The 27,724-nt window shown below is 47.5% G+C and overlaps 1 protein-coding gene across 1 annotated transcript in view; it reads left to right on the top strand.

Annotated features, from left to right (window-relative positions):
• Positions 1-27,724, top strand: part of LOC149472048 (uncharacterized) — a 119,671-nt gene that overhangs the window by 44,331 nt on the left and 47,616 nt on the right. The window contains 4 exon segments of the mRNA XM_089693190.1: positions 10,999-11,286; positions 15,937-16,038; positions 17,471-17,836; positions 26,000-26,305. Coding sequence (XP_089549316.1) covers positions 10,999-11,286; positions 15,937-16,038; positions 17,471-17,836; positions 26,000-26,305 — 1,062 coding nt within the window.

Here is a 27,724-nt window from a genome sequence, read left to right as displayed (position 1 = left end):
GGGGGCCCATGGCCGATATGGGGCCTGGCGGAACCTATGGAAGGCCGCTAATCTGCCAGCAACCTATGACAAAATGGAAAACCGCAGGAGTGTAAGGAGACCTCAAAGTGGCACATGGCAGAGTGGAAGCAATGGGAGGCCGTACAGGGACCCAGGTCACACTGTGGGCCCAGTAGCAGCGTGACCAGGAGGTACAGGGGCCCCTGGCCGATATGGGGCCTGGCGGCACCTATGGAAGGCCGCTAATCTGCCAGCAACCTATGACAAAATGGAAAACCGCAGGAGTGTAAGGAGACCTCAAAGTGGCACATGGCAGAGTGGAAGCAATGGGAGGCCATACAGGGAGCCAGGTCACACTGTGGGCTCAGCAGCAGCGTGACCAGGCGGTACGGGGGCCCATGGCCGATATGGGGCCTGGCGGAACCTATGGAAGGCCTGTAATCTGCCAGCAACCTATGTCAAAATGGAAAAGCACAGGAGTGTGAGGAGACCTCAAAGTGGCACATGGCAGAGTGGAAGCAATGGGAGGCCGTACAGGGACCCAGGTCACACTGTGGGACCAGCAGCAGCGTGACCAGGAGGTACGGGGGCCCATGGCCGATATGGGGCCTGGCGGAACCTATGGAAGGCCGCTAATCTGCCAGCAACCTATGACAAAATGGAAAACCGCAGGAGTGTAAGGAGACCTCAAAGTGGCACATGGCAGAGTGGGAGCAATGGGAGGCGGTACAGGGACCCAGGTCACACTGTGGGCCCAGCATCAGCGTGAACAGGCGGTACGGGGGCCCATGGCCGATTTGACCTCGTTCATCCCATAGTCCTGCCGACTCACGAATAGCGTGGCCTCCTCAAAGGGCCTGAGCAAGCGCAGGTGTCACGCATGAGCTGACAATGGCTGACATCTAAGTTACACAGGGAGTACCTTTATCCGCTTTTAACATCAGGAAATCTGTTATGGCCTTTAGCTGTTCGTAAAGGCGGTCTAACATATGTAGGGTTGAATTACACCTTGATGCAACGTCACAGCATGAGGAGTCGGTACGGGGGCCCATGGCAGATTACGTGCCTGGCAGCAGCAATGGGAGGCCCGTAATCTGCCAGCACCCTATGTCAAAAAATTGAACACACCAGCAGTGTGAGGAGACCTCAAAGTGGCACATGGCAGAGTGGAAGCAATGGGAGGCCGTACAGGGACCCAGGTCACACTGTGGGCCCAGCGCAGCGTGACCAGGCGGTACGGGGGCCCTTGGCCGATTTGGGGCCTGGCGGCACCTATGGAAGGCCTGTAATCTGCCAGCAATCTATGACAAAATGGACAACCGCAGGAGTGTGAGGAGATTTCAAAGTGGCACATGGCAGAGTGGAAGCAATGGGAGGCCGTACAGGGACCCAGGTCACACTGTGGGCTCAGCAGCAGCGTGACCAGGCGGTACGGGGGCCCATGGCCGATTTGGGGCCTGGCGGCACCTATGGGAGGCCTTTAATCTGCCAGCAACCTATGACAAAATGGAAAACCGCAGGAGTGTGAGGAGACCTCAAAGTGGCACATGGCAGAGTGGAAGCAATGGGAGGCCATACAGGGACCCAGGTCACACTGTGGGCCCAGCAGCAGCGTGACCAGGCGGTACGGGGGCCCATGGCCGATTTGGGGCCTGGCGGCACCTATGGAAGGCCTGTAATCTGCCAGCAACCTATGACAAAATGGACAACCGCAGGAGTGTGAGGAGATTTCAAAGTGGCACATGGCAGAGTGGAAGCAATGGGAGGCCGTACAGGTACCCAGGTCACACTGTGGGACCAGCAGCAGCGTGACCAGGAGGTACGGGGGCCCATGGCCGATATGGGGCCTGGCGGCACCTATGGAAGGCCTGTAATCTGCCAGCAATCTATGACAAAATGGACAACCGCAGGAGTGTGAGGAGACCTCAAAGTGGCACATGGCAGAGTGGAAGCAATGGGAGGCCGTACAGGGACCCAGGTCACACTGTGGGCTCAGCAGCAGTGTGACCAGGCGGTACGGGGGCCCATTGGCGATTTGGGGCCTGGCGGCACCTATGGGAGGCCTTTAATCTGCCAGCAACCTATGACAAAATGGAAAACCGCAGGAGTGTGAGGAGACCTCAAAGTGGCACATGGCAGAGTGGAAGCAATGGGAGGCCGTACAGGGACCCAGGTCACACTGTGGGCCCAGCAGCAGCGTGACCAGGCGGTACGGGGGCCCATGGCCGATTTGGGGCCTGGCGGCACCTATGGGAGGCCCGTAATCTGCCAGCACCCTATGACAAAATGGAACCCTGGGCTGGGGCAGGCAGAACCGCCGTATCTTTATCACGTTTTTCCCAGGCCACCGAATGGCGACGCTGCATATGCTGACGCAACGCTGTAGTCCCAACATGGGCCCCCTGGCCACGCTTGACTTTCTGGCCACATAGTCGACATTAGGCTACGTTTACTTCCTCGGGCGGCTTGACGAAAAATTGCCACACCGCAGAGTAGGAAACTTTGCCTCCGCTACTCCTCACTGGCTGACTGCTACTTCCTCCGTGCACACCGGCACCACTACTGGTCGTGGTGGTAGGCTGCAGTGGAGCTGGTGCTCTACTCCGTGGCCGTTTGCCTCCACTGACACTGCTGCGACCCTGCTGCCTCCTGGCAGCAGCAATGGGAGGCCGTACAGGGACCCATGAGACACTCTGGACCTGGCAGCAGCATGAAGAGGCGGTACAGGGGCCCATGGCAGATTACGGGCCTGGCAGCAGCAATGGGAGGCCCGTAATCTGCCAGCACCCTATGTCAAAAAATTCAACACACCAGCAGTGTGAAGAGACCTGAATGTGGCACATGGCAGAATGTGGCGATGGAGACAGCAGCAATGGGAGGCCGTACAGGGACCCATGAGAGACTCTGGACTTGGCAGCAGCATGAGGAGGCGGTATATAGGGGCCCATGGCAGATTAGGGGCCTGGCAGCAGCTATGGGAGGCCCGTAATCTGCCAGCACCCTATGTCAAAAAATTCAACACACCAGCAGTGTGAAGAGACCTGAAAGTGACACATGGCAGAGTGTGGCGATGGAGACAGCAGCAATGGGAGGCCGTACAGGGACCCATGAGAGACTCTGGACTTGGCAGCAGCATGAGGAGGCGGTATATAGGGGCCCATGGCAGATTAGGGGCCTGGCAGCAGCTATGGGAGGCCCGTAATCTGCCAGCACCCTATGTCAAAAAATTAAACACACCAGCAGTGTGAAGAGACCTGAAAGTGGCACATGGCAGAGTGTGGCGATTGAGACAGCAGCAATGGGAGGCCGTACAGGGACCCATGAGAGACTCTGGACTTAGCAGCAGCATGAGGAGGCGGTATATAGGGGCCCATGGCAGATTAGGGGCCTGGCAGCAGCTATGGGAGGCCCGTAATCTGCCAGCACCCTATGTCAAAAAATTCAACACACCAGCAGTGTGAAGAGACCTGAAAGTGGCACATGGCAGAGTGTGGCGATGGAGACAGCAGCAATGGGAGGCCCGTAATCTGCCAGCACCCTATGACAAAAAATGGAACACACCAGCAGTGTGTAAGGAGACCTGAAAGTGGCACATGTTTGTGGCATGATTCATGGCGGATTTAGTCAGTTGTGTCAGGAACTGGTGGTTTGAAATCCAGACTAATCCACGCCTGATTCATTTTCACAAACGTGAGTCTCTCCACACTTTGGGTGGACAGTCGTGTCCTCCGCGGAGTTACAATACCTCCTGCCGCACTAAACACGCGCTCCGATGCCACGCTACTAGCCGGGCATGACAGCCTTTCAAGGGCAAATTCAGCTAGTTGGGGCCAAAGGTCAAGTTTCGTTGCCCAGTAGTCAAGGGGATTGTCTACCTCGGTTGGCAGGGTGCTGTCCAAGTAGGCCCAAGCCTGTTGTTTGAGCTCCTGCTCCAGGTCCACCTGATGCTGCTGCTGCGGCTGGTTAGTAGTTTCCTCACTGCGCTGGTGAAGAAAGCTACTCATCATCGACTGCAGACTGAGGCAGCCGCTGCTGGTGGAGCTGCCACTGCTCCTACCACCCCACCCCTCCCCTGCTGCCATGGCAGCGGAACGCGAGCGCACAGGGCCCACAGTGTCTCAGGATGGACGTTGGCGCACAAAGGCAGAGACCAACTGACTACATAGGTGGTTTTTATAGTACGTAATTTTGGCCTCCCTCTCAGCAGGTGTGAAAAAGGCCACCATTTTGGAACGATAGCGAGGGTCCAACAAGGTGGACAGCCAAAAGTCATCCCTCTGTCTGATGGTTATTATTCGGCTGTCGCTACGCAAGCAACCGAGCATGCTATGGGCCATTTGCGCCAAGGAATGCGAGGGACTCCCTGCCTCCATCTCCACAGCATACTGCCACGGTGCGTCTGGGTCCTCTGTCTCCTCCTCCTCTACCAGATGCTCCTGCTCCTCCACTCCTGTCCGCTGAGTGGAAAAACCACCCATTTCACTCAATAATTCCTGAGCACAAATGTCCTCCTCTACCTCCTCCTCTTCTTCCTGTCCTGCCCCCACAGGGGTCATGTGGCGTTGAGATCTGTGCGCCACGTCTACCGCACCCTGACCAGCCATTGTTAACAGCATTTGTTCCAGGACGTGCAACAGAGGAATGACGTCGTTCATCCCATAGTCCTGCCGACTCACGAATAGCGTGGCCTCCTCAAAGGGCCTGAGCAAGCGGCAGGTGTCACGCATGAGCTGCCAATGGCTGACATCGAAGTTACACAGGGGAGTACCTTTATCCGCTTGTAACATCAGGAAATCGGTGATGGCCTTTTGCTGCTCGTAAAGGCGGTCTAACATGTGTAGGGTTGAATTCCACCTTGTTGCAACGTCGCAGATCAGGCGATGCTGTGGAATTCCGTTCTGCCACTGCAGCTCAATGAGGGTGTTCTTTGCGGTGTAGGAATGGCTGAAATGCATGCACAGTTTACGTGACATTTTAAGGATGTCTTGCAGTGGGATGGTGGATTTTAGGAACCGCTTGACAACCAGATTGAACACGTGAGCCATGCATGGCGCATGGCACAACCTTCCTTGACGCAGAGCAGACACCATGTTCTTTCCGTTGTCGGTCAATATGGTTCCGATTTTCAGTTTGCGCGGAGACAGCCATCTGTCGATTTCTCTGTTCATTACACTCAGAAGTTCCTCCCCTGTGTGACTACGTTCGCCAAGGCATACCAGGTGCAGCACAGCGTGACACCGTTGCGCCCTGCACATGTGATATGCCGGTCGGGTAATGGGACTTGGCACGGGGGTGGCGGCTGAGGACACGGCGGAAAAAGAGGTGGTAGAGGCGGACATGTTTGCTGGACCAAGGACGTGCAAACGTGGAGGCAAAAGCGTCGTGACCTGTCCAAGTTGCTGGTGCGGCTGTGCCGGCACCACGTTCACCCAGTGGGCCGTAAATGACATATACTGTCCCTGACCGTAGTTACAGCTCCACACGTCGGCGCTGCCGTGCACTTTGGCAGAGACCGACATGCTCAAAGACTGGCCCACCATCTCTTCTACATGTGAATGCAGGGCTGGCACTGCCTTTATGGCGAAGAAATGACGGCTTGGCACTCTCCACCGCGGCGCGGCACAAGCCATCATTTCTCGGAAAGGTGCTGAGTCCACCAGTTGGAAAGGGAGGGACTGCAGCACCAGCAACTTGGACAGGAGGACGTTCAGCTTTTGCACCGTCGGGTGCGTGCTCGCAAACTGTTGTCTCTTGGAAACGGATTCCAAGAAAGACTGTTGACGGAATCCGAGAAGAGGAGTAGCAGGAGAAGGAGCATCTGAACGAGCGGAAGATGCCAACGAGCGACAACTCCCCTCAGCAGAGGTGTTGGAGCCTTGACTGGCTGATAGAGGGTGATTGACGACGTCGGGTGACGGAGCAAGTAACGGAGCGGGTGATGGCCACATAGTCGACAGACGGCTACGTTTACTTCCTCGGGCGGCTTGACGAAAAATTGCCACACCACCGAGTAGGAAACTTTGCCCCCGCTACTCCTCACTGGCTGACTGCTACTTCCTCCGTGCGCACCGGCACCACTACTGGCCGTGGTGGTAGGCTGCAGTGGAGCTGGTGCTCTACTCCGTGGACGTTTGGCTCCACTGACACTGATGCGACCCTGCTGCCTCCTGGGCAACCCACCGACTGTTTTGCTCGCTGCCAAGCTGGCACCCTCTTCTCCTGATGATGCGGAAGAAATTGCCTGATGATGACGAGGCAGCCAAGTGCGATCAACCTCCTCATCATCAAGTACTGTCTCCGCCTCACTACTAGCCCCCTCGGCTGCGTGTGGGTCAGGAGACAGACCTGTCTCTAGACCGGCTACCGAGCCACTCTCCTCGCCAGTACTTGTTCGCCTGGCTGCTGAAAAGGCCGATGTCTCCCCCCGTTCCTGACCGCCCTCTGTTAGCTCTTCCTCACTGTACAGTGGGGCTGAGCCCACAGCATGCGATACTTCGCTTGGTGAGGGAACAGCAAAGGACAGGGGCAGGTAGAGGACATGTGATTTCAGTGGGCTTGCTCCCGGGCCATGCCAACTAACGGTTGTGTCTGACGTACCCACCGACCGTTGGCTGTAGGTGTCAGAGGTGACCTGGGAAGAGGAAGACGACCGAGCCAACCAATCAATGACGGCAGGGTTGTCGGTGGAGACACGACCGCTGGATGACACCGGGAGCACTGGCCTCTGGCTGCGAATAGTGCTGCCTCGACCCCTTCCTCTGCTGCCACGTCTGCTCGCTCCTAAAACATTGCCTCCTCTGCCACTCCTCTGCATGTTGTCTGACATACTCTTTAATTCAACGATTATGTGTCCCTGAGTAACAATTCTGTGTCCCTGAGTAACAATTCTGTGTCTGTCCGAGTAACAATTCTGTGGCCCTAAGTAACAGTTCTGTGGCCCTCAGTAACAATTCTGTGTCCCTGAGTAACAATTCTGTGGCCCTAAGTAACAGTTCTGTGGCCCTCAGTAACAATTCTGTGTCCCTGATTAACGTTTATGTGGCCCTAAGTAACGGTTCTGTGGCCCTCAGTAACAATTCTGTGTCCCTGATTAACGTTTCTGTGGCCCCAAGTAACGGTTCTGTGGCCCTCAGTAACAATTCTGTGTCCCTGATTAACGTTTATGTGGCCCTAAGTAACGGTTCTGTGGCCCTCAGTAACAATTCTGTGTCCCTGAGTAACAATTCTGTGTCTGTGCGAGTAACAATTCTGTGGCCCTAAGTAACAGTTCTGTGGCCCTCAGTAACAGTTCTGTGGCCCTGAGTAACAATTCTGTGTCTGTGCGAGTAACAATTCTGTGGCCCTAAGTAACAGTTCTGTGGCCCTCAGTAACAATTCTGTGTCTGTGCGAGTAACAATTCTGTGTCTGTGCGAGTAACAATTCTGTGGCCCTAAGTAACAGTTCTGTGGCCCTCAGTAACAGTTCTGTGTCCCTGAGTAACAATTCTGTGTCTGTGCGAGTAACAATTCTGTGGCCCTAAGTAACAGTTCTGTGTCCCTCAGTAACAGTTGTGTCCCTGAGTAACAATTCTGTGTCTGTGCGAGTAACAATTCTGTGGCCCTAAGTAACAGTTCTGTGGCCCTCAGTAACAATTCTGTGTCCCTGATTAACGTTTCTGTGGCCCCAAGTAACGGTTCTGTGGCCCTCAGTAACAATTCTGTGTCCCTGATTAACGTTTCTGTGGCCCCAAGTAACGGTTCTGTGGCCCTCAGTAACAATTCTGTGTCCCTGATTAACGTTTATGTGGCCCTAAGTAACGGTTCTGTGGCCCTCAGTAACAATTCTGTGTCCCTGAGTAACAATTCTGTGTCTGTGCGAGTAACAATTCTGTGGCCCTAAGTAACAGTTCTGTGGCCCTCAGTAACAGTTCTGTGTCTGTGCGAGTAACAATTCTGTGTCTGTGCGAGTAACAATTCTGTGGCCCTAAGTAACAGTTCTGTGGCCCTCAGTAACAGTTCTGTGGCCCTGAGTAACAATTCTGTGTCTGTGCGAGTAACAATTCTGTGGCCCTAAGTAACAGTTCTGTGGCCCTCAGTAACAGTTCTGTGGCCCTGAGTAACAATTCTGTGTCTGTGCGAGTAACAATTCTGTGTCTGTGCGAGTAACAATTCTGTGGCCCTAAGTAACAGTTCTGTGGCCCTCAGTAACAATTCTGTGTCCCTGATTAACGTTTCTGTGGCCCCAAGTAACGGTTCTGTGGCCCTCAGTAACAATTCTTTGTCCCTGATTAACGTTTCTGTGGCCCCAAGTAACGGTTCTGTGGCCCTCAGTAACAATTCTGTGTCCCTGATTAACGTTTATGTGGCCCTAAGTAACGGTTCTGTGGCCCCAAGTAACAATTCTGTGTCCCTGAGTAACAATTCTGTGTCTGTGCGAGTAACAATTCTGTGGCCCTAAGTAACAGTTCTGTGGCCCTCAGTAACAGTTCTGTGTCCCTGAGTAACAATTCTGTGTCTGTGCGAGTAACAATTCTGTGGCCCTAAGTAACAGTTCTGTGGCCCTCAGTAACAGTTCTGTGTCTGTGCGAGTAACAATTCTGTGTCTGTGCGAGTAACAATTCTGTGGCCCTAAGTAACAGTTCTGTGGCCCTCAGTAACAGTTCTGTGGCCCTCAGTAACAATTCTGTGTCTGTGCGAGTAACAATTCTGTGGCCCTAAGTAACAGTTCTGTGGCCCTCAGTAACAGTTCTGTGGCCCTGAGTAACAATTCTGTGTCTGTGCGAGTAACAATTCTGTGTCTGTGCGATTAACAATTCTGTGGCCCTAAGTAACAGTTCTGTGGCCCTCAGTAACAGTTCTGTGGCCCTGAGTAACAATTCTGTGTCTGTGCGAGTAACAATTCTGTGGCCCTAAGTAACAGTTCTGTGGCCCTCAGTAACAATTCTGTGTCTGTGCGAGTAACAATTCTGTGTCTGTGCGAGTAACAATTCTGTGGCCCTAAGTAACAGTTCTGTGGCCCTCAGTAACAGTTCTGTGTCTGTGCGAGTAACAATTCTGTGTCTGTGCGAGTAACAGTTCTGTGGCCCTAAGTAACAGTTCTGTGGCCCTCAGTAACAGTTCTGTGTCCCTGAGTAACAATTCTGTGTCTGTGCGAGTAACAATTCTGTGGCCCTAAGTAACAGTTCTGTGGCCCTCAGTAACAGTTCTGTGTCTGTGCGAGTAACAATTCTGTGTCTGTGCGAGTAACAATTCTGTGGCCCTAAGTAACAGTTTTGTGGCCCTCAGTAACAGTTCTGTGGCCCTGAGTAACAATTCTGTGTCTGTGCGAGTAACAATTCTGTGGCCCTAAGTAACAGTTCTGTGGCCCTCAGTAACAATTCTGTGTCTGTGCAAGTAACAATTCTGTGTCTGTGCGAGTAACAATTCTGTGGCCCTAAGTAACAGTTCTGTGGCCCTCAGTAACAGTTCTGTGTCTGTGCGAGTAACAATTCTGTGTCTGTGCGAGTAACAATTCTGTGGCCCTAAGTAACAGTTCTGTGGCCCTCAGTAACAGTTCTGTGGCCCTGAGTAACAATTCTGTGTCTGTGCGAGTAACAATTCTGTGGCCCTAAGTAACAGTTCTGTGGCCCTCAGTAACAATTCTGTGTCTGTGCGAGTAACAATTCTGTGTCTGTGCGAGTAACAATTCTGTGGCCCTAAGTAACAGTTCTGTGGCCCTCAGTAACAATTCTGTGTCTGTGCGAGTAACAATTCTGTGTCTGTGCGAGTAACAATTCTGTGGCCCTAACTAAAGTTTCTGTGGCCCTAAGTAACAATTCTCTGGCACTCAGTAACAATTCTGTCTGTCCCTGAGTAACAATTCTGTGGCCCTAATAACGTTTCTGTGGCCCTAAGTAACAATTCTCTGGCACTCAGTAACAATTCTGTCTATCCCTGAGTAACAATTCTGTGGCCCTAATAACGTTTCTGTGGCCCTAAGTAACAATTCTCTGGCACTCAGTAACAATTCTGTCTGTCCCTGAGTATGAATTCTGTGGCCCTAACTAGCGTTTCTTTGTCCCTAAGTAACGATTCTGTGGCCCTCATTAACAATTCTGTGTCCCTGAGTAATGGTTCTCTGTCCCTAAGTAACTTTTCTCTGTCCCCAAGTATCGTTTCTGTGGCCCTAACTCTGTCCCTGTCCCTAATACAGAACGGTCTGCCTCTGTTCAATGACTGCAGGCAAATGAAGAATTCCAAAATGGCCGCTATTTATAGCTCGACCATTACACAGTGCTGGCTGGCTGGCTGCTGATTGACTGATGCGATCACATGTCGTTGAGGAATGCATTATGGGTCAGCGCGCCTTGTCTGCGCGCCTTCCCAGACATCCCCGCTCCGTCGCCGCACATGTCAGCCGCCATTTTCGGAAAAATTTCGATTCGCGCGTCCGAATTAGGCTATTTTTCGGATTCGGCGCGAATCAAAATTTTTCCGATATTCAACTCGAATTCCACTTCGGCTACTTTGATTCGCTCATCTCTAGTGCTGACAGGAGAGAGATCTGTGTTGTTTACATACAGACTACAAGTGTACAAACCAAACACACATGTTCCTGCGTTAAAAATGGCGGTGTGTATAAGTGGGTGCTGCAGCGACCATTGGCTGGAACTGAACAGAATCAGCAAGGAAGAATGTCACCAGCACACCGAGGATCACCAGTATGGGTCCAAAGGTTTTAATGAACGATCACATAGTTACAGCAAGGCAACGTTTCGGAGTCTCGCAGGACCCCTTCATCAGGCATGTGACGTCACAGGTAATGCAGCGCGTGCTTATGCGTGCTTCCTACCCGGAAATGCAAAGTCACATATACAGTATATATATATACACATGATTTTGCACAGCCCTGCCTCCCTGTAGCAGTACGTCTGTTATAGGGCGACGGGGAAGCGGTTAAATTACAAAATTCTGCATTGATTGATGGCTAAAGGTACTCTATTATTTCTCTAACTACTAAAGGTTTACTGTTGTTTGCAGCAACTCCATCGGTGGTGATTGAGCAGGTGGAGGAGGACAAGATGAACATTGCACTGTGCTCAGTGACTGGTTTCTACCCCAAAGATATCACAGTGGAAATGCTACAGGACCGCACAATCATAGAGGACTCAGTACTGTCTGAATATCACACAAATACTGATGGTACTTACTCAGTTAACTGGACATGGAAGATACCAACCGATGTATTGCCAAAAATATTGTCCTGTTCAGTCCATCATGAAATACTCACAACTCCTGTACAAAAAGACCTTCAGTTGGTTTATCAAGGTAAGACCCACCAATGGTCCTGTACTGTCTATTGTAAACCAACAAGGAATGTTTACTGACAAAACTTAAACTGCAAGCTACACCACAGATAGGAGATTACTTTGGGAAATAAGTGTGACATTAACCCGTTAATTCTGCCTCCTGACAGCCCTTTAACCACTTCCCGTCCGGCCCATGTACATAAACGACCAGACGGGAGCTATTAACCATCTGCCTTCCAGAGGATTTACCCCCCTTCCTGCCCAGGCCATTTTTTGTGTTATGGCGCTGCATTATGTTAACTGACAATTGCGCTGTCATGCAACACCACACCTAGATGACATTTAAGTAATTTTTTTCCCACAAATTGAGCCTTCTTTTGGTAATATTTGAGCGCCTGTGCACTTTTTATTTTTTTCGCTATAAGCAAAAAAAACCCGACAATTTTGAGAAAAAAAAACAATATTTTGGACTTTTTGCTATTAAACATGTCCAGTAAAAAAATTAAAAAAATCAAATGTCATCATAAATTTAGGCCAAAATGTATTCTGCTCCATGTCTTTGCTAAAAAAATCACAATATGTGTAAATTAATTGGTTTATGTGAAAGTTATAGTGTTTACAAATGGCGGTATAGATAATGGGATTTTTCCTACTAGTAATGGCGGCGATCAGTGACTTTTAGTGGGACTGCGTTGGGCATTCTGACACTGGGGGGAACTAACTTGGTGTCACTGACTTCCCCAGTGACACCAATACGGTGATCAGAGCTAAAAAAACAGCACTGACACTGTACTAATGGCACAGGGCAGGAAGGGGTTAATGTGAGGGGTGATCAAAGGGTTAACTGTGCGTAGGGTGTGTTTTACTAGGGGGCGGGGGGTGTTTGCTTCATTGCAAGCACACTGCTCGGGATGGCTGTGCTGTGCACAGCCATCCCAAGCAGTGTGCCCGAGCTGACAGGGAGGAAGACTGTAAACAAAACAGTCTTCCTCCCCGTTGGTGATTGTCGGTAATCACCAGGCGCCCCCGGCAGGTAATCACTGGGCGGGAACCGGAGATTAACTTGCGCGCACACCCTACCCGAAAATCCAAAATTACGTATATATACGTGATTTTGTGAACCCGTGCCGCCATGTAGCAGCATATCTTCTAAACGGCGGCGGGTAAGCGGTTAAACATGTCCAGTAAAAAAATTTTAAAAATCAAATTTCCTCAAAAATGTAGGCCAAAATGTATTCTGCTACATATCTTTGCTAAAAAAAAATCCCAATACATGTAAATGAATTGGCTTACGTGAAAGTTATAGCGTCTACAAATGGCGGTATATATACTGGGCTTTTTTTTTTTTTAATTTTTACAGAGAGAAGTTCAAGTATAAAAAATAAAAAAGTCATAAGATGGTAATAATAATAATAATATACATTCACCGGCCACTTTATTAGGTCCATCCTCCTAGTGCCAAGAAAATCTCCCCCACACCATGACACCACCACCACCAGCCTGAACCATTGATACAAGGCAGGATGGATCTACCACACCATGACACCACCACCACCAGCCTGAACCACTGATACAAGGCAGGATGGATCCACCACACCATGACACCACCATCACCAGCCTGAACCATTGAAACAAGGCAGGATGGATCCACCACACCATGACACCACCACCACCAGCCTGAACCATTGATACAAGGCAGGATGGATCCACCACACCATGACACCACCACCACCACCACCAGCCTGAACCATTAATACAAGGCAGGATGGATCCACCACACCATGACACCACCACCACCAGCCTGAACCATTAATACAAGGCAGGATGGATCCACCACACCATGACACCACCACCACCAGCCTGAACCGTTGATACAAGGCAGGAGGAATCCATGCTTTCATGTTGTTTACCCTAAATTCTGACTGTAGCATCTGAATGTGGTAGCAACCAGTCTGCCCATTCTCCTCTGACCTCTGACTTCAACAAGGCATTTTCGTCCACACAACTTCCGCTCACTGGATATTTTCTCTTTTTCGGACCATTCTCTGTAAAGCCTAGAGATTGTTGTGCTTGAAAATCCAAGTAGATCAGCAGTTTTTGAAATGCTCAGACCAGCCTGTCTGGCACTAACAACCATGCCACGTTCAAAGTCACTTAAATCCCCTTTCTTCCCCATTTTGATGCTCAGTTTGAACTTCAGCAAGTTGTCTTCACCACACCTAGATGCCTAAATGCATTGAGTTTCTGCCATTTGATTGGCTGATTAACAATTTGTGTTACCAAGCAAGTGAACAGGTGTACCTAGTAAAGTGGCTGGTGAGTGTATAGCCTGTATATTAGTAATTTCAAAGTTTTATTAAAAGTGACTTGTTGAACATGTAGTGTGAAGGCCTACACAATCACCTCCTAGGTGAAGTTTGAACGATTTGATTTTAAGTCTTACTTCCATAGCAGATCAGGATGGACTCCGATGAGAAAGAAATGGTCAAGTAGCGGGTCTTTAATAAGGCCTGCGTCTAGGAGCTCCTTTTCCTTCCCAACGGCACCCCTCCTAATCCGCCGAAGAGATGAGGCCTCATTCTGCAGTCATGGTTGGCTTATTAAGGGTGTTGCACCTTCTATTTTGCTATGGAGGTGAGGACTAAATAAAGCAATATCAAGCCTCACCCCCACAGTGCGGATTAGGGGGGACACTGCGGGGAAAGAAAAAGTGAATTATTAAAGACCTACTTCTGGACTCTCTTTTGTAGCGGAGGCACCCCTCCTAATCTGCCTCAGAGGTGAGGCTTCAAACCGCCCCATAAAGTGCTGCTTTCTTTTGGCGCAGCAGCTAGGGTTACCACCTTTTCTTTAAGCTAAACTTGAACACTTTAGTGGCACACAGCAATTTTTTTTTTCTGTAGTATACGCTATAGGCTTGTAAAAGGCCTGGGAGACCTTTGGGTGCCCCAAGGAGAGATGTAATGTGGCGCGTGTAGAGTAGCGTGCCACTGTGAACAGTGGGTGTTGCCAATTTATGTTAGCAGTGGGAAGGGCATAAAGGGGCATGGTTAAACAAAACAGAAGAATCATTTTACCCATAAATTATTGTACCGATAAATCTTGTACCCTTAGATTATTAAAACAAATGTCACTGTAAAAATATGAACTTAGCCTACCTTAAAAAAGAATGGTGTCAGTGGACAGTGTCAGTAGGGCTGTGGACGCTGTCAGTAGGGCAGAGGTTGGTGTCAGTACGGCAGTGGACGATATCAGTAGAACAGTGGACAGTGTCAGTAGAGCAGTGAATGGTGTCATTAGGACAGAGGATGATATCAGTAGAGCAGTGGACAGTGTCAGCAGAGCAGTGGAAGGTGGCAATAGAGCATAGGTTGGTGTCAATAGGACAGTGGATGATGTCAGTCAGTAGAGAAGTGAATGGTGTCAGTAAGGCAGAGGATGATGTCAGTACAGCAGTGGATGGTGTCAGTTGGGAAGTGGACATGTCAGTAGTGGTTATATTTTCATTATTTTATACAATTTTGTTTTTTACAATTTTAAAAAAGCTACAGTGGGGGCTTTGGTCTAATATCAGGGGTCTAAACAGCCCTTTGAAGTCTTACTTTTGAGACAGAGAAAGGGACGGAGGACAGATATTCCCCAGTCCCTTTCTCTGCAATCTCAGCTGCACTGGACAGTGAATGAATTGAAAGCACTCTGTGCTGAGCGGTTTCCTGTTCATTTACAAAATGAAGCATTGTAAACACAGTTTACTATACTTTAGTTATGAATGGACACAGGAGCGATCATTACATCACTCACTGTTTTCATTCAAAAAAGGAAGAGACATATGTAATTTACCAGCCCCTTCTGCAGCTCTCCATCCTGAAATGATCCCCCACAGCAGCCGGTGTGAGAGGAGGGAAGCCAGTAGCGCGGTGTGTGGGGGGGGGGGAGACCAGGGCAGCAGATGGAAGGGGAACATGGACAGGAGGGGCAGTGGGGATGGCATTTACTAACCAATTCTCCTGCAGCCACTAATTTCTGACGGAAGGGAGAGGGGTGGAGAAGCTGGCTTTCGGTTGCTGTAGGAGCATTCCATACAGCCAGTTGGTTCTAATAATTTCTTCCTCCGCCACCACTCCTGTTCAGGTATGACAGGAAGGTTGCACGGGCTCCCTGGAGGATGGGGATGGCTGTGCCTCTCTGCGGTGCTCAGGGCACGGCGTGGCACCAAGGGCACATGCATCACACCAGTTTTGGCCCTGGTAACACCCACATGTGATGCTGAGCATCTGTGATTGTAAGAACTGAAATCCAATGAATGAAAGGGGCAGGCCAGGGACTGTGACTGCCAGTGGGCCTGGAATAGAAGAGAGCTGTGTTAGGGGAGCCCTTAGGCAAAATTAACTGAAAAGATCTGTGTGATTTATATGTTTTTCTTCTACTTGATACTTGCATCTGAGGCTCCCTTCTCCCCTCGATTTCCTAGACAGTTTCACACCCTTGCAAGAAATTCCCTTATATTTATTTTTCTATATGAAAAGAATATCTTTGATTCCATGACCTCATCTCAGTTTATGGTGATCTCGGTTGCATTGCTGTCAGTAGATTGCATTTCTATGGTAGTCGCATTGGATGATGGTACAAGATCATATGATGTTTATATAAACTCTTCTATTATCTCTAGGAAACAACGATAATACAGGTGTGGTGGTGGGCTGCATTGTTGGAATGATCATCTTGATGCTGGTTGTTGTTTTAATTACATGGTATTACAAAAGGAAATCAGGTGAGTGATGATGTGATTGCTTTGCATTTTAAGGCTAGGTTCACACCTATACAGTTTGTGTTTGACTCATTTCTGCATTGTGTTTTGTGTTGCGGTTTGTGTTTTTTGCACCTGTATTTTTTATGGCTTTTTTTTTTTTTTTTGCTACGCAGATTTGAAACGCAAAATGCATCAAAAATACATCAAAAACACCGCAAAAATGCACTACATGCCTTTCTGCAAGTCTGTAGAACCAAAAACGTAACTATTTGCATTCAATCCAGGGAGGGTGCTACCACTAGACAAACTAGGCAGCTGCCTAGGGCGAACTGCTGCTGCCTAGGGGCGCAACCACTGCCAGGGCAGCTGATAGGGCAGTACAGCTGGCCCTGCTGTAACATTCATTATATTTTCCCTGTGCCCCATCAGTTCACCTTAGGGGCCCAGGAGGCGAGGACCAGAGAGAGACTCTATTTTAAATTTTGGGTGCAGGCGTGCTGCATTTTACAATGCTGATCAGTGGTGCCCGGCCATAGCTGCTCACAGCCTTTCACTGATAGTGTGATTATCTCTTCCTCTGCTGAGGAGGGTGGAAAATGAGGCTGTGGCCCGGCAGACTGGTTGCTGTGACATTCAGATGGTAGAGAGAGAATTTGGAGGCAAAGGAGGACATAACTTGACTTTCACAGATAAAGAGGAGATGGCATATAACTTCAGCTGTCGCTATCTTTGGTTGTGGTTTACCTATGTTCATGTATTATCTTACTATATTTGAACATTAATAACTCTGGCTTTTCACATCTTTACTGAAATAAATGCTTGTTTTCAGCTTCTGAAATTGGTAAACTATTTGTCCAACTTAGTGCCACCAGAACCACTTACTGCAATATACAAAGCCTTGAAAAAGTCTTCCTCCCCCTTGAAATTTTCCACATTTTCTCAAATTACAGCCAAAAACGTCAATGTATTTTAGTGGGATTTGATGTGATAGACCGACACAAAGTGGCACAGAATTGTGAAGTGGAAGGAAAATGAGAAATGGTTTCCAACATTTGTTACAAATAAATCTGTGAAAGCATAGCTGCATTTGTATTCAGCCCCCGGAGTCAATACTTTGTAGGACCCCCTTTCCCTGCATTTCCAGCTGCAAGTCTTTTGGGGATGTCTCTACCAGCTTTGCACATCTAGAGAAGGACATTTCATGACAAAATGTCATTAAAAATTTCAAGGGGTATGAAAACTTTTTCAAGGCACTGTACACCACATGTTGCAGAAGACATTTTTATTGTTTGAAAGTACCTCAACCATGTTTGTCAAGTCCAGTCCTCTCCTGGAACTGTATTTCACAAGTCAGCTCTGCCACATAAATAGAAAATTATAAAATAGCAATAATTTGCCCACTCTGGGATGGAATGCATATTACTCTTTCACATTACTATCTTGTTTCATACAGATCATCAGACGTTTATGATGAAAGATATTGAGAGTCCTGTATGGAGTGATGGTGAGAAGACCACACTGAGTTGTGAAGCTTTTAACTGTACTGGGGATGTCAAGGTGACTTGGGTCATCAAACTTAAAGATGGCAACCAGCATGAGGTCTCCGACACAGGATCAAATGATAACGAGGAGGATCAACCACTAATGTCCAGAGAGTACCAGGTGACAAAGCATGACCGTCAGAAGATGAGAGGATATGTGACCACAAAGTTGACCTTCATTCCTTCTATATCCAGACATTTGGGGTCCACTGTGTCTTGCAGAATTGTTCATCAGAAGAAACCTGTAGAGAAAATGTTTGAGTTCAAGACCATTCATGGTAAATAAAGTAACCCTATGATATGTTGTGTGAGTTGTGGCCCAGTGTATTTAACACTAATAGCTTGTTGTTACCTAACACCCGAATTCTGATTTGCCTCATTGCTCCTAGCCCATTGAGAGTGTTTATAGCTTATTTCCAGTCTATGGGAAACCTTCACTGCTCCTAGCCCATTCAGAGTGCCTCTTGACTTATTTTCAGTCTATGGGAAATCTGACTTGGACCTGGAGACAGTATTCTGACTATCAGCTTCATATATTGTCATATGCTAGCTAAGAATGTTCTATATTAGCCCATAGTCAGCAATCTACCATACTTAAACTCCTGTAAATCTAGAAATTCTCTTTTGCAGCGAGGTTGCATCTGCACTGCTAAGGTTAACTGTTCATTTAGGTCTGGGGGAGAATAAAGTAAATTTTACTTACCCGATCCTCCAATTCCCAGCAGATGGTGCTTCCCCATGCTCTAGCAGTGGACTGTTCCTTGGTATCCTCACATCCAGTGCAGGGTTATGGACCCTGCATTGGTCTTGGAGACGTCAGAGAGTTAGATCTATGGAGTGTGAGGGAGAAGACGTTTCAGGGACCGGTCTACCAAGGATGTTTTTGCAAGCATAAGTTCAATTCTGTTAGAATCCTTTCCAGGTGAATCGCAAAACGTTGCATGACATGTGAAATCCCATGTTAGTCAATGAGAGCCATCCTAATTAGCTCTACTGAGGTTGCTTTGATTTTAGAAAAGGTTCCTGTACTACTTCAAGGCGATTTTTATCCAACTTGTGCCCATAGACTTTAAGCCCTGGTTCACACTGATGCGGTGTGGAACTCACAGCGATTTCTATGCAAATTCCTCACCGCATCAGAATCGCACTCTGTTCATGCAAACCGCTGCGGGTGTGTATGTTAACAACACTCTGAAACTGGTTCGCAAAACGCGGTGCGATGTGCAGAATTGAATCGCATGGGTATGAATACACAAGCGATACGATTCTAGTGCGGACCCAAAAACAAGGGTCCTGCACCTTTTTGGTGCGGATGCAGTATGATTTGAGCCATACAAAATGTATGGCTAAAATTGCACAGCACAGAATTCGCATGTAATTTGCACAGGATTGCGGTGCAGTTCCTGTGGGAATCACACGCGATATAGAAGTCAATTTCAAGTCGGATCCTCATCTATAGTCATGTGATTTGGATCTGACATTACAGGAAGATTACCCAGACATTCCCTGAAAGTTGCTTCAGAGTTTCTTCAGAGCCGCTTCAAAGTAGTAGTCAAGTCGCCTGGCAAAGTCACACTGCAAGCTGCACAACTTTCAGGTAACAGTAGTGTGAACCCAACTTAAGCGCAAGGTATTTCATTTTGTATATTTATGAGAACTTTATCATGGTTCACATTATAATGACAAGCAACAGAAACTTTACTTTATTTTTGTATTCTTGTTATTGCTGTTTATAATGTGAACTTTATTTTTACTTCTGTAAGCACCTGTTTACAGGGGTCTCTCCGTATACATTCATTGGGTGCCAAGTTTAGGGCTGATGTTGAGAGGTCTATTTACACCTTACATTTTGTGGTGTTTTTAAGGCAACCTTGAAGTATATACAAAGAAACCAATCGTTAAAATAATCAATCTGAACCAGTTTTTTTTATATGACACATTGATATATATCAAGTAGGCAATACATACTAGCCAATATAAAAAAACAACGGTTTTTGACAAAACATTCATTTCACAAATTTGTGGTTTTTGCAATATGTATCCAGTGGTATCTCCCAAAAGCTGATTTCCATCTTGTAACCTCAAGTTTGACTGCAGATATAGTCAAACTTATAGGGATATAGGGATCCAACATGTTTCGAATACATTCATATAGATTCTTCCTCAGGGAAAGGATACCACTCTATATAACAATAATTGTTATCAACAGTCAATTATCGGTACATATCCTTACAACTGAATAACAATAAACTAACCATATGGGATACATGACTTACGTACATAGCCACCAAAAATAGTCAAAAGAAAATGCTTTACTGTGTTTGGAAGGTGAATTTCTCCCATAACTGAGGCCATCAACTGACGTGCAAGGACCACAGGTGCCACATCACAAGCGCTGTCATAACAAAATATACAGTATATATATATAATGCTATATGTAATAATATCTTAAAGACACACCAAGGCATCAAGTATATATGTTTGTAAGAGTAAGGGGATCATGGTAATGTGTGTCCCTTTAAATGGACACATTGATTAACGGGAAAATTAAGGTAAGTTACATATTTCCCCATATTGAATATTGTATTGTCATAAACAACAATGAAGTAAATTGAATATATAAGACATATAGTTTGAAAACTATTTTTGAAATAAATATCAAAAGTAATTACACATTTAACTCACCATAAAGGGTTGGAAGTTGAATATTATAAGCTTAGTTTTGTTGTTCAAACCACAACCCTCCAAAGGGTCAGCGCTGGGCACAATGTGTGGTTCCTCCCAGGGTAGAGCTGGATACTGAAAGCTGTGTTTGATAGTGCCAATAATAGCTTTTTATAGGTTACAAAGTGTATGTGATGTATGTATTTCCTCCCATGTACGGAGCATGTCTGCTGGAGAGGAAGATGGTGCCCATCGTGTGGTCCCCGGCGTCCATCTCAACTGCGTAAGAGCAAAAGCACCATGCGCATTGACGTCACATCCAACTCCGGAATGACCCACTTCCGGAGACCGGATGGGCGCCATGTTGGAGACCACCGCCGACACAAAAATAATGTGGACTGAACATAAGCAAATGAGAGCAAGGGGGAAGAAAATACTTGCCCCGCTGCTCTACAAGGCCACAGATGTTGAGAGGTCTGCCCCCTGGGTTCTTCTGGGCTATGATAGGCACTGTGGACGGGGTCACTCACCGAGCACATGGGGTACCTTCACTGTGTTGCACTCATCAACACCAGGGACCAGGCTGGGACCGCTTTCAGGGAGATTCAACCTTAAAGTGATTCTAAAGGTTATTTTGTTTTTTTTTTTATAACAAACATGTCTATACGTACCTGCTGTGTGTTGTGGTTTTGCACAGATCAGCCCAGATCCTCCTCTTCACGGGTCCCCCGCAGGCTGTCCTGGCTCCTCCCTCCCATCGTGTGCCCCCACACCAAGCAGCTCGCTATGGGGGCACCCGCTGCTCCCTGTGTCCATTCACATACAGAGCCGTTGCTTGGATGCACCCGCTCTCTTCTCATTGGATCACTGGCTGCGATTGACAGCAGTGGGAGCCAATGGTTCCCGCTTCTGTCTCAGCCAATGAGAAGAGGGAGTCCCGGGATAGTCGAGACTACAGTGCTGGATCGAGAGGGGGCTTAGGTGAGTATTAGGGGGGCTGGGGAACTGCTGCACTGTGACGGGAGTCACTTTGGGTGAGGGGCCCATGGAATCCAGCTCACTTTGGAGAAGTGGGGAGACCCCTTTCCTAGCTCCCCATATCCCTCTTATGTGTAAGTCACCCTGTGCCTGTTAGGGGTACAGGGTGATCTGTCCTAATATTGGGGTGGGGGGTTGTTGATTGTTTAATGCCATGTGGTTGCATCCCATTGTTCTATTGTGTGTCTCTTGTTGCTAAGTGTAGGTTGCCCCGCCCTGTGTCATTATGCAGGGAGGGGGGATTTTCCCCTGAGTGTATAAAAAGCCAGTTGGAGTTTCAAATAAAGAGTTCCATGTTCAGACAGACTGGTGTCGTCTAGTGTTGTTTGGTCGGCTGTGGTGTCTGTGGTCGGTGTTCGGACGGGGAAGCGGTATTATAACGGAAGTATCCAAGCGCAGACTGGGTCAGTTCCATTACATGCACACTTTAAGGTGATCCTCCAATTTAGAGATGGCCATACACCATGTACACTGAGTGAATAAACTGGACTACAGTTAAAGTGTTACTAAAGGCAGAATGTTTTTTTAATTAATACAAAAACATGCTATACCTGGTATTGTGGTATTGCACAGAGCAGCCCCGATGCTCCCCTTCTTGGGTCCCCTGCCGGCTATCCTTGCTCCTCCTCCTCTTTGTGTGTCCCCCATATGAGGACAGGTGTTGTATGCTCTCTCCCAATCTGTGTGTCTACAGAGTTGTGCTCCATAGACACACACAGAGGGACTTAGCCCTATCCCTCACTTCATCTTCACTGCACTTGATTGACAGCAGCAGGAGCCAATAGCTCCTGCTGGTGTTCGAGTCCCTGTGTGAAGAGGAAGTCAGGGGAGAAGAGATGCAGTCGTGCACAGCGCTGATCTCTTCTCCCCTCTCTTCTCCTTCACACAAAAAAGAGGGAACATAGGGAAACTAAAAATGTTTTTTTTTACCTTAATGCAAGCAATGCATTAAGGTAAAAAAATGTTTTTTAGTTTTAGTATCACTTTAACTCTCTACTGAGCCTATGCCCACTCCACCATCCAGCGTAACTCTGTCATCTCATTTCCAGTGGCAGAATGGGGTCCTAACGCTGGACGTTCTTTACTGCTTTCATACCTGGTGGCTAAGCCAAGGGTGGCTAAGCCAAGGTGCTGATCTGCTCCCATTGCTATGGGAGATGGACCACTAAGGGAGGGAGCCCCAGAGGCAAACCCCTCCTTGCCGCAGCATTATCTCGCCTAGTACAGGTACCATACTTCATGACTGGTTGTACTGCTTGTGCTGGTTACTAGACTTCCATTACACTTGGGAACCACTTGACTCCATTCCACACCATGTTAAAGTGGTTGTAAAGGCTCTGTGCCCATTCACATATATTCAGATTGGATGTGGTTTGAATCGCATCCAATCCACATGACATGTGAAAAAACATTGCTTCCTATGGTATCTGTTCACATATGTCTGGTGCACTGGCGGTGCGGATTCAATACAGTTTTAAAAAGAGTCCTGTCCAATTTTTGAGCAATGTGGTCCAGTTCAGGTGTGGATTACAGGCTACTGACCTCTATGGTAACAGTTTCTAAACTGCATATGTGTGAACAGTAGGGGCGGACTGACCATTTGGAAACTCAGGCACAGACCGAGGGCCCGGGGTAAATAGGGGGCACCATGAGATGCACCTGGTATCTTTTTCATAGGCTTTTTGGAGTTTGGGCAAGGACACAGGGGCCCCATGATCCCCTATTGCCCAGGGGCCCCATGAGTTGTCAGTCCACCCCTGGTGAACAGGATAAGATCCTGAGCTAATCCTGTCCTGATCTGATGTAAACCTAATGTGAACCTGTGAAAAACTACTGTATCAACTAGCTGTGAAACCTGAGCTTCAATCTGCTCCACATATGTGAATCAGCTCTCAAGGTTTTTTACCTTCATGCATTCTGTGCATGAAGGTAAAAAAACCTTCTGTGTGCAGCAGACCCCCCGATACTTACCTGAGCCCCCTTTCAATCCAGTGATGTGTACAAGAGCATTGGCTTTCCGGGGTCTCTCCCTCCTCATTGGCTGAGACAGCAGTGGGAGCTACTGGCTCCTGCTACTGTCAGTCACAGCCCGTGATCCTATGAGAAGAGAGAAGGAGCGGGGCCGAGCCGCGCTCTGCATCTAAATGGACAGACAGAGCAGTGGCTTGGGGGCCCCCATAGCAAGCTGCTTGCTGTGGGGGTATTTGGCAGGAGGGAGGGGCCAGGAGCGCCAGCGGGGGACCCGAGAAGAGGAGGATCAGGGCTGCTTTGTGCAAAAGCACTACAAAGAGCAGGTAAGTATAGACATGTTTGTTATTTTGAAAAAAGTCAGCCTTTAATATCATTTTAATTCTTGCAGAGCTGTCGTCATACCCCAATGTGCTTTACTGACCCAAGCTGCAGGCTATGTGTAGAGTGTCAGTTAATTTCTTACCCCCTTTGAATAACTTTGGACCAGGTAGAGTAACGTTTGAAGGCTTTACCAGAAAAACCTTAGTGCAACAGTTCCAAGAAAACAGTCTTTTCCTAGCTGAACCTAACTGTGGTTGTGGCTGCCCCAGCATACCTGCACAGAATTAGAGTACATTAATGGCAGAGTCCATGATGGCAGTATCCATGCTGATGGTGTCTTCAGGGCAAACTGCAAGTCCCAGCAGACATGGTGGTGGTTGCAGAGTTTAGCAGCAGATCCTTATGCAAGGCCTCGACTATGGGATCCAGACCCCTTTCTCATTTTATAATACCACAGGACCGGTGGGTCGGAGCCAAGAAGCCTACAAAATTAGATCAGGAATGTTCACAAAAGGCATTAACCCTTCCCTCCCTTGCTTGGGCAGCCATACTAGTGTAGCGCTTACCCCTGAAAGAACCACGGTAGTTTTGCCCAGATATTCCCTATATACACCCCGCAGACAGGCACAAGGTATTTCCCACATCCAGGTGCACACACACATTTGCTCATTGTCTCCTAGGACCAGCCTAGGGAATGTTTATTTTTGTTGTTTTATTGGAGAAATTGGATAGGGATGGGGAATTTAGTAAGATACTCCAAGAATAGAATTAATTACAATGAGGACACTATCTGATCTTTTAGTCAAGCTTTAGGTCCTTGCTGGAGCAGGTAAAAGACATCTCCTTTGCAGCAACAGTAACCTCAGGTTAGAGCAAAGTCCCTTGCAGCAAAGAGTAAATGGACAGAGTTCTTCAGGGCACCAGCCGGTATCCCCCTTTTCCATGATCCACTCACTATAAAGCACCAGAGGGGTAGCAAAGCACACAGAGTCCCTAAGATCATTCAGTGTCTGTACTCAAAAGACTCAAGCAAAGAATGGTAGTCTCCTTCCAAACTTCCAAGCAATGCCCTCCGATAATACCAGACAGCTACCCTCAGTCAACTTACTGAAGAACCAGGGTCACTTTCTCTCTTACTTCAGGTCCTCAGGTAGCCCATCTGAAGCCACATGGCAGCAGGTGCTAGGGGAGACAGCGTGCACTCCCCTGGCTTGGTGCAATTCTCTCTAGGTAAAACAGAGGGCTCAGTATGCCCAAAGATTAAATACCTTCTTCCAGCATTCCTCAGGGCTTCAGTCCCTGTGAGTGGCTGGAGTGGCATTAATATTCATCCTGTACTCTGCGTGAGTTCCACCTATACATCCCGAACCTTCCTAGGTTGCTTTAATACAACTTAAAAAATGTATAGTTCTCTATGGTGCCTGTTCACACCTGATCCCAGGAACAGACACCATAGAGAACAATTGATTTTTTAAGTTTGAGTGGTTTTGGAGCTTCGAGCTACAAAACACTCAAGTGTGAATGCAGCCTTGGTCACACTCTAAAGCAGGCCATAGAGGAGTCAAAAACAAAAAAAACCCGAAGAATCGGTCGATCAGCCGACGTTACCACCAACGGTAAAAAAAAATCGGCCGATTTTCGTCCCGTCTATAGCATTTAACCCCATAATTACTTCTGTCCCTTGCAGAGACAGGGGAGCACTCAGGGGAGCAATACATAAGAATAATAAAAGAAGAAGAAGAAAAAGTAAAATTGTTGCAACAATGTATCCATTTCGGATACAGATGTTTTTATTCGGATACAAATGTATACATTGTTGCAACTGCAAGACTTTTTCATATAAAATATAATAGCGGACTGGAATTCTTATTCTTTTTCTTCTTCTTTTTCTTCTTCTTCTTATTTTTCTTCTTATTATTTTTCTTCTTCTTTTTCTTCTTCTTGTAGGTCATGGCTCATGAGCAGATTTTTTTATCAGTAAAACGATCGGCCGATTTGCTCATCATTGCCGGGAAAATCGGTCGATCGTCAAAATCGGCCACGAATTTTCCAACATGCCCGATAAAAAAAATGTGTAAAAAGCCCGAAAAACGGCCGCCCAATTAACCCACTAATGGCTGATTTTCGACCCGTCTATGGCTGGCATAAGAGTAAATTTGGTATCACCTAGTATAGCTGATAAATACCTTAACTGGGTACATACTGCATTGGCCAACTTTCGGTCAGAATGTACATCTGTGTCTGTGTGACAGAAGCCGGTCTGCTGAACAGTTTTTATTAAAGGGATATGCTGGAAAACAACATCTGATCAGCATTTGCTGCAAGCGCTGATCAGTGTATTCTGCTGAGGGGCACTTGTGTTGGTTTGGCAATCCACGTTTTTTTTTTTGTTCAACCTGCTAATTTTTTTTCTCTATTTAACTCAAACACACTGCTTATTTCTGCAGCTAAACCCAAGTTCGTTGAGCCTGTACAGTTTACACTAGCTGACCAAGAAGAAGTAGAAATATCAGTTAAACTACAGAGGTTTTATCCTCAGGAGATGGAGGTGACATGGTTCTCTAAAAGTGGACAATCTGAAGAGGAAATTCCAGAGGTCATGAATAACAATCACAATTCTGGAGATACATTTGATCTGGATAGTAAATGTACAGTTCCTGGAGAATTATTCAAAGATCCCACATATAAAGTCATTGTGAGATGGAAACATGAATCCATGGAGGAACCACAATCCCGGGAGATTTCTGTAAGAGGTAAGGATTTAGGACAACAGATCTTTTTCAATTTCATAATATTGCTAAACATGTTGTAAGGCCTACTGTGGGATTCCTTTCCTATTTCCCCCCTACTGAGTTTAAAGGTACTAGACTGAAGTTAATGTTAGTTCTTTAGAACCAAGAATTCTGAAAGATTTTGACACATTTGCTTATGAGCTGTTGTGCAATGGAATTGTGTTCCCAACATACAGTAGCTTTGGGGAGGGGGGGGGTAGAGGGTGATTTGAGGTCAGAGGGGGGATGGGGGGGGGGGTTGTGCCTGAAAGGGAGTATTTAAGCTGCTAGGAGGGGGATCGAGGGTTATGCTAAATGGGGGGATTTAGGGGTGAGGATTTGTGTTGGGAAGGGGATGGGGGGGAATTGGGCTAAGAAGGGGGATTTGGGGGCTGTGGATTTGTGCAGGGGGGGAGAGGGGTTGTGACAGGAGGGAGGATTTGTGCTGCTAGGAGTGGGTGGGGGGATTTAGACTAAGAGGGAGGATTTGGGGAAGTTCGGAGAGGGGATTTTTTTCTAGGACAGGAAATTTGAGGGAAAAGAGGATGTGTGGTGGGGGGGGGGGTGATTTTTTTGGGTGGGAGAGATTTGTGCTAGGAGGGGGGAATTGAGGGGGATGTGCAGTAGGAGGTGGGATTGGGGGGTGGGGATTTGTGTTGGGAAGAGGGATGGGGGGTAAGTGGGCTAAGAGGGGGGATTGGGGGGTGGATTTGTGCTAGGAGGGGGGATGGGGGGTTGTGCTGGGAGGGAGGATTGGTGCTGCTAGGAGGGGGTGGGGATATTTAAGCTTAGAGAGGGGATTTGAGGGACTCGGAGGGGGGATTGGGGGGATTTGTTCTAGGATAGGAAATTTGAGAGGAAAGAGGAAGTGTGCTGGGGGTGTTTTTTTTGGATTGGGGAGATTTGCACTAAGAGGGGGGATTAGGGTGCAAAGATTTGTGCTGATTTGGAGTGGGAGTAGCAGAATGTTTGCTTTCAGAATGGGGAGCAGGGAAGGGTCCAGTAAATGTGTAATTTACCAGCCCCTTCCTTGTTAGAATGAATAGAGTCAGTGATCTGTATTGATCACTGATTGTCCATTCATAACTAAAGCATAGTAAACTGTGTTTACTATGCTTTAGCTTTGAATGAACAGGAAGCTCTCTACAGAGCTAATCCTGTCCATTCATTCTATGCAGCAGAGGCTGTAGAGATGGAGATTAAAGGCTGTCTTCTCAATCTCCTTTCTCTGTCTCAAAGGTAAACCATCAGAGGTCTGTTTAGACCCCTGATATTTCACCCAAGACCTCCTGAAAACAAATTGTAAAAAAATTATAAAAATAGTATTGTAAATAAAAATAAAATAAAATGGTAAATGAAAAAATATAACAAAAATAAAAAAAACTACTGAAGCCAGTGGTA

This window comes from Staurois parvus, unplaced genomic scaffold, assembly GCF_062004578.1.
Source record: "Staurois parvus isolate SC_StPar_1 unplaced genomic scaffold, SC_StPar_1.0 ptg000024l, whole genome shotgun sequence".
Lineage (NCBI taxonomy): Eukaryota > Metazoa > Chordata > Amphibia > Anura > Ranidae > Staurois > Staurois parvus.
This window is presented reverse-complemented; position numbering and strand designations above follow the sequence as displayed.